The sequence below is a fragment of the Macrosteles quadrilineatus genome, unplaced genomic scaffold (genome assembly GCF_028750875.1).
Source record: "Macrosteles quadrilineatus isolate MER2022 unplaced genomic scaffold, UCM_ALF_1.0 Scaffold_6__1_contigs__length_79288215, whole genome shotgun sequence".
In the NCBI taxonomy this organism is placed as follows: domain Eukaryota; kingdom Metazoa; phylum Arthropoda; class Insecta; order Hemiptera; family Cicadellidae; genus Macrosteles; species Macrosteles quadrilineatus.
The window spans coordinates 71,189,410-71,197,512 of NW_026542599.1; the positions used below are offsets into that span (position 1 = coordinate 71,189,410).

An 8,103-nucleotide genomic window follows, 5' to 3' on the forward strand; every position below is an offset into this window, starting at 1 on the left:
ACAACTAACTATGATCGAAATTTAAACTGTGTCTATTTAAACTGTGCGTGACACAATGATGATAATATCTTACTTTTGTCATTTTTGGCTAAGCCACTACGGATGATTATTGTCATGATTGTAATACTCTGTTTATTTCTTATGTACTGTACTGTAAAATATTTATGGCTGCTTCACCGCAGGTGAAGCCTTGGGTTGTATTTACTATGCCATTAGATAAGCTAATACGATAAAAATCAATGGCAGCGTTATTAAGAAATGTAAGCATTTCAAGTTGATCGAATAGTGGAACTAATTATGTGGAATGTTTGCTGAATAGCATTAGACACTGTGACGTTTGACTTATTTCCAAAGTCAACGAACACTGATAACCAGTGCAAATTTTAATCCAATATACCATGTGGTCCTATTGTGGTTTAATGTCAAATGCTCTTTCATTTTCAAGATGAGCTCGCTCGCATCAATCAAACACGTCCTGGTTGATGTTCGTTTACTACGCTCAATCCGGATATTGTGGCTACACAAATACCAATAAAAATGATCAATTAATTATAATCAGCTATTCGCTTAGTTAATTTTGAAATATTTAAATTGTTCAGATCAGACAAATTGACAACAAAAATTGCGTTGTAAAAAGTCACTATGAGATATTGCTGATGAAGGTATGCGAAGGGGTGGCAAGGTCATCCAACGCGGCTTCTCTTTCATCTACGCAGTTCTAGGCTTCTCTGGACTTCCCCAATACTTTCGTTCTCACGCCGATGAAGGACAGGTCAGGTTGATTGGAAATGGAAAGAAGTTGTAAAAGGTGCTAGTCATATTTATGATAGTCTCTATTCATTTAGGGCTTATAAGGGTGTTGTTAAGTTAGGGAAAGCAGACGCGGTGGCGTTCTTTTGAAGATATTGACCGCCCTAGTGGCAAGTCCCGCACCCGTGGACTTTCCCCAAGGCTTCGGTTCTCACAGTGATTTACGTCCAGAGAATTGTAAATTAAAACTGATTTATATAAGTTCCTCGTTATTTTTACGATAGTACCTTACCTATTCGGTGAAGGTTTTTAGGGGTGTTCTTAAGTAAGAGAATAGGGATGACAGACACGGTGGCGTTCTTTAGAAGTGGTAGGTCCCGCTCCCGTCAACTTAAATATTTGAAGGGTTTGGTTTTTTTTTGTTTGGAGCAAATATAAGCATTTGTCAATTATATAAGGCAAGGACTATACAGATCTTAGCATACACAGCATATACAGCATATACAGACATTATTTTCTTCCGCGTTCTCTTCCCATTGCGATTACTTATATAGTTAAGTCTTTTTTGTTTTACTTGCGATATCAGTAATGCTCCATATTTATTATGTTGCCAATTTATTGTTAATTTGTATTTTTCAAGTTTCTAGGTTAGTTTTACCTGATATTCTCACAGCAATGGCCTTTTCGAACAGAAACAAGTAATATTGGCACGGGCTTGGAAATATGTTTCAAATCAGGCGAAAGTACTTGGAATCACACGATTAGCCGACATTTATGTTATAGAAAGGATTTCATGTGTTCTAAATAACAATCTCTCTAGACATCGCCAGAAGTTATTTTACCATCCATGCGATTCGGGCAACTTTGTCTAGCGATCCTTTAAGCTCGTGATACCCAACATCTGTTGACCGTTATTAAGTCACTGGTATCGCGGTTGGTTAGTAAGTATTCCTTTGGTTAGTAATACATCATAAAACCCAAATACATGAAATAATCAATGCTCAATAGCATTCATAGGAATGCCCTTTTCCTTTGTATTGTATTTTGTAATTTGTTACTCTAGTATAGACTAGTTGTTTCCAGTTAATATTAACTATACAGTACCTATTTAAAAATCATTAAAAAAATTTAATTACCTTTTAACTTCTCAATACAAAAAAAAGGAAAAATTTTAAGCGCTTAACTTTTAACTAACCGTAAATAAAAATCTTAAGCTCAATACTGTTTTAATAAAGGTTTTAACAGAGTAGGCTTAGAATACTGACTGACAGACCAGTTAAAATGTTTATCTTACTTTTAAAATGTTAAATAAGAAACTCTTCACATACCATGTCTTTTTGTAAACACTCTAACATCTTCAGCCAAATGACCTTGGTTTCGTTGTTCTTTAACCATTATTTTTAGATCATCAAAAGCGCGGCATCTTGAAATTGTTACGTACAATTCCCCATGCTGTAAGCAGGGGATGTAGCTCTAGCAGATAAAGACCAACTTTTCGAGGACGAATTTTAGAGGAACACTCGTTTTCCAGCTGAACTTCAAGTAATAATTTCAAGACTTCATCATTCATAACTTTCGCCATTAATCTGGTTCTATTAACCAGTCCTTTTTTTGGATTTAATTTTCTTAGTAAAATTACAATTACACCTTTTTTGACATAACTTGCGAGGAGGTAAACCCTTATCGAGGAGGAAAATATGTCATTCTGAACAGTGTACAGACAAAACTCTAATTTTATTTGCAGATATGTTATATACAGCACCATTTGATTAACTGTATTTTTTCACTTCTATAACAGATTTCGTTTCTCATGACGCTTGATGAACGACTTATACACCTAATAACAACTTACTTAAATAGGCAATCCTAACGAACTACTGTTGCAGTAAACTTAACTGTTACACATTTTTGAAATTTACAACATCTTGCATAATTACAATACTTTGTGCCTGTTGGCTACTATGAATCGTTTGGATTAATTTAAGATATTAAACTTTTTTGATATAGGCCTACACAAGGTAAATTGACCTCCATGTTACCCAAAATTATACACAGGTCCTATATATATACTAGTGTTGCTCAAATTCAAGCAATTGCAAAGTATTACAGGGGTTATTTCAAAACCAATAACAGTCATATTTAAAAAAGTTTAACTCAAAGTTTAAAAAGAGTTTAAAAAGAGTCAACTCAAATATTACCATTGTGTAACTCAGACCCTGATTACCTAAATCCCTGATCTTCGTTATTGATAAACCTTTAAGCATTCCGGCTGGTTTTCTCCTTCTCAAAATGCCTCGCTGTACAGGCAACACATGTCATTGATAGAGGGTCAAATTGAGAACGAAAAGTCTTTTAGGGGTAGTGTTAGCTCGCATTCGTAACCTAATAGTTGAGATTGTCCAGGGTCAGATGCTGACGTGTACGCCTCCTTTCTATGTTTCGTTGTTGTCGCGTCGGAGGCATTTAAAAGAAAAAAACAACAAATAAACAAATTATAGCTACACAAAACAACGATAAATGCACAAATTTAAGTTATAATCATGCTAACACGATCTGTCATAGCGACACAAAGCAACGATAAATATATAAATTCAAGATACAACCATACTAACACGGTCCGTTTTCGTTTTGGGGGTTATGTTTACACAAACTCAAATAGTAAATAAATTTACTCAATGCGTTTCATTGAATCGAAAAATAAATAACAGTAATTAAATTATACAGCTGATCAAAATGTAAACAATTATGTTCTTCATAAGGATAACATGGGAACTTTCAAAGCCACTGGGGCAGAACCCAAGGGACTTTGTAAAAAAATGTAAGGCCAGTTGGCAAATCTACGCGACACGCTCTTTCCAATGAGATGTCAATGGATAAAATCGGTTAAGAAATGGCGGAGGAGTTCAACCGACAAAGTTTCATGTAGCGTATTAATTATATACTAGTGTACATGTTGCTCGAATTCGAGAAATTGCTAATATTACAGAAGATATTTCAAAACGAATAACAGTCATATTTACAACGAATTTAAAAGAGTCAACTCAAAGATTACCGGTGTGTAACTCAGACTATGTTTATCTTCGTTATTGATAAACCTAAAGCATTCGGGCCGGTTTTCTCCTTCTCAAAATGCCTCGCTGTACAGGCAACACAGGTCATTTTAGAGGGCCAATTGAGAACGAAAAGTCGTTTTGGGGTAGTGTTAGGGGGCATTTGTAACCTAATAGTTGAGATTGTCCAGGGTCAGGTGATGACTGTGATGAGTTAAGCCTAATACTCGCCACTGTTCTGTGAGCTGCGGTCGTTATCACGATTACGCCTCCTGTCTATATGTGTTGTTGTCGTCACGTCGGAGGCATATAAAAGAAAAAAAACAACAAATAAACAAATGATAGCTACACAAAACAACGATAAATGTTACAATCGTGCTAACACGATCCGTCACAGCTACACAAAACAACGATAAATAAATACACAAATTTAAGATACTGTACAACCATACTAACAAAATCCGTCTTGGAGGTTATGTTTACACAAACTCAAATAGTAAATAAATGTACTCGATGGGTTTCATTGAATTGAAAAATAAATAACAGCAATTAAATTAAACAGCTGACCAAAATGTAAACAATTATGTTCTTCATAAGGATAACATGGGAACTTTCAAAGCCACTGGGGCAGAGCCCAAGGGACTTTTTCAAAAATGTAAGGCCAGTTTGCAAATCTACGCGACACGCTCTTTCCAATGAGATGTCAATGGATAAAATCGGTTAAGAAATGGCGGAGGAGTTCAACCGACAAAGTTTCATGTAGCGTATTAATTATATAGATATATATACACCATATTACCACACTACAAATGTAATTCTACAATATACGGTACGTAGTTTTATCCAAACAAACGATCAAAACCCCCTAATGATATTGTTATTTGATTCAATAGTCAATGCACATAAGCGAGTCTTATCTTTCAAAGCAGATTAAATAATACAAAGGCAGAGGAATGCGCGAGAACGAGGTCACTTCACGGTTGCTATAGAAACGACGAAACTATCCATTAGAATTGCGCGCCAACGTCAACTAAACTCCAGACTGTATAAACACGCCGAGTGTGTAGTGTTCGACGGAGCTAGGCTACTTTCAGTTGGCAAGACTGGCTTCTAGCCTCGAGCGACGTGGTTCAACCACGAGAAGCGCCTCAAACTCCTGGGTAATCCCCGGTTAGCTCCTCCCACTCTGCCCCCTATCCCCACCTAAAAGACGAGCAAGTGGTAAGTCGGTCGGGTCGATTGACGACAAGTAGGTTTCTCGTATATAATAATTTAGTTTTACAGGCCGGTCAACTGGAATGACGATGAAATAACTTGTCGACGTACTGGTTTTCAGTATTTATCTATTTAATTAAAAAAGACGGTCTAGTGGCCAGACGACCAAGTATCTTGTCGGTCTACTGGTAGGCTCCCGTTGGCCCGTCCTACGTACGGGAATCGAGCAGTCCATTAAAAATTGTATATAGTTATATCAATATGTCTATTCCTAATTCAAGCTTAGTTTTAAGCAGTTCAAAGTTTATTGTAAAGAAAAAGCTACCAAGATTAATTAAAAATTCTGGTCATTGTTACTTTCCCAACCTGTCCTCAAAAATTCGGGTGGTAAAACAATTTTCATAAGCTTTCTTTTGAAGTCTCGTGAGCTTCTATTCGTATAAAGCAATGGTTATAGAATCTTACTTAATTTCTATAATCAATTAAAAAATCACAGAGTAAATAAACTAACCTCATAGTTCTTAGAATATTTGTATATTCAACCAGCTGTTAGTTATAACAAATTATATTGCACTAAAACAAACTAAAGATTTTTTAGACTGTTGAAAAAATAAATTAGAACATCTATTATTTTAATTTTACTTTGTATATTTAAATTATCTCTCGTCCTCTAACCGAATAAATAAACGTATCAATTATTAAAGCATTACACATAGTATAGAAAGTCAACCCTACGTATGTCATTTCATTTTCATAAACATAGAGGATACGCGTCCGGTAACCGGACGTGGATAAGGCGTACGGCAATGACGTCATGGGGTTGCGGGAGCCTGGAACGCCTTTACCACAACAATACAACGTTCAGCCATCGGTGGTCGTGGTGTAGTGGATAAGGTGCTCGGCTGATATGCAAGAGGTCCAGGGTTCGAATCTCATTGATGATTTTAACTTTTTGTCGAAGAGTTTGCATTGAATACCATTTATTCTTAACTGTACATCTTTTATTAGAATTTTTGGCATTTATAATTTTTTTTATAGAGAAAGAATTTAACCTTAATTAGATTTTTTCATTATCAGCAAGTTTGGTTGGTTAGGTTAGGTTATGACAGTAATTGCCGGACGTCTAATCCACGTACGGTTACCGGACGTGTATCCTCTGCCTTCATAAAAATGCTGAATTTGTGTCGAAAACGCTGATTGTTTACAGCTGTTACGTTAAGCAAATTGTATTATACCAAAACCTAGAGTAGAATGTTAGCGCCGGCTGCTGGACTTTTAAAATTTTAAACTTAATTTAAAAAAACTGAAACCCTAAACTAAAATTGTGGCTTCGACATTCCCTAGTTCCCAAAATGGGCTTCTATCAAATCTTTCTTTCAACGCAAAAATGATGAAAATCCGTCAAGTGGTTGATTCAGAATCGTGAAATAAAAAAACCTGTTACGTTTTAATAGGCAAGACAACGTCTGCCGGCTTCAGCTAGTTTTTTGATAACCCTATCTCCTCTCTGGCATTATTTAATTCGAAAATGATTACATTGCATTATAAAGTGATTTCATACGTTGTAGGCCCACTTATTATGTCTTACAGTATACCCCTTCAATCATGGTTAAAAGATTAAATACACCTATAAAGAGTTATTAAATTGTGAGTGAAAATAGAATGATAAGTATTTGTTATTTAATTAGAAGAAGATTTACCTAAAAATGGGGCCCATTGGCTTCCTTATGGGGCAAGAATAAGTGACCCAATGTCCCCAGTGTCAATAAGCAAACTTTTTTTAATTAAAAAAAAACTGCTTTTCGTGGTGGGCCCTCCATAATAGTAGGCTATTTTTAGGACGCATTCATCCCTTAGCCACCTGCCTAAGATAAATAAGTTATTACATATGAGATTATGAATTTCAAAATGGAAAAGAGTGTTTCTTCAGCGTGTAGATTCTTAATATAATAATAATACGACATATTATAATAACGAATAATATGACAGATTAAAGTGTTTTCCGTACGTAAATGTGAGTGAGTGTGTGTATAATTGAAGTAACATAAATTATGGAAGCAGCCAGATTAGGTAAAATAAAATATGTAAAAACAACAATTCATTTAATTTAAATAACAACCCCTAATTATTCGGTCCACAATGGAATGACATGCCGGGCACGTTATCGGTACTCTTACTTGAGTACCATCTCCATTAATAGAGAATAACTGTTGAGAGACAAATGCCCTCAAACACCAAACACCTACTACAAAACACGGGGTGGCCACAGGGGGTGCAAAGCCTCGTGGGCTGCATAACACCGCAGAAGCGGAGCGGCGCGGCGGTTCGATGACCAGAGGTTCCAGTTTTGCGAGCAAGAGAACAAAGAGTTTGCGTTCCTTGAACCCAAACAAAGACTGTTGTGTTGGGGTGCGAGCTTTCTCTCGGCGGCAGGTAGCTACAGCCGCGACAAGGGTCGCTGCAGTTGTAGCTAAATAATATCATCGACGCATTGACGGTGGTGGATAGATATTGTTAAAATAAAAATGAATTATAATAATTATCATAGTTCAATGTCCTAATTAAGAGCTTAATTTTTACGCAAAAACCTTATATCAGACAAATGTGCTTTATGGACAGATTTCACGTTTAAGTCCCTACCATGCCACGTGCAACACTTGGTTTTTTAGCAAATTTCCCTATAGGAAATCAATAGTTTCTTAGCAAACGTATTGACTGTTTACAATTAACATATGTTCTTCTTCTCACTTTTAGTTTCTGCCAACAGTGGTTGGAATTTCATAACAGTGTTTGTTTCCCATGTTAATCTTATGGAGAAATACGAAACTTTAAAGGACCTCTGGGCCTCACTCTCTAATTATTTCCCTAAGCAGAAAGTTTCCTGCACAACTTGACGTTCCGCTCTTTCCAATGATACCAAAAACATGCAATCGGTTCAGTAGTTTCGGAGGAGTAATTGTCACAAAAAACCTGCTTGCGTATTAAATAAGTAATAGATATACTGTTATAGTGTCCCTGTTGCTGTTTTCTTTTTGGTATATCAATTCATCCAGGCTCTCTCTCTTTTACTTTCTCCCCCTATACCATA

The 8,103-nt window shown here is 36.0% G+C and overlaps 1 protein-coding gene across 1 annotated transcript in view; it reads left to right on the forward strand.

Annotated features, from left to right (window-relative positions):
• Positions 1-664: 664 nt before the first annotated feature.
• Positions 665-8,103, forward strand: part of LOC128997624 (peptidylprolyl isomerase domain and WD repeat-containing protein 1-like) — a 14,845-nt gene continuing 7,406 nt past the window's right edge. Inside the window, exons 1-2 of the mRNA XM_054423263.1 lie at positions 665-772; positions 7,233-7,448. Of these exons, the coding sequence (XP_054279238.1) occupies positions 665-772; positions 7,233-7,448 (324 nt within the window). The remainder of the gene's footprint in view (positions 773-7,232; positions 7,449-8,103) is intronic.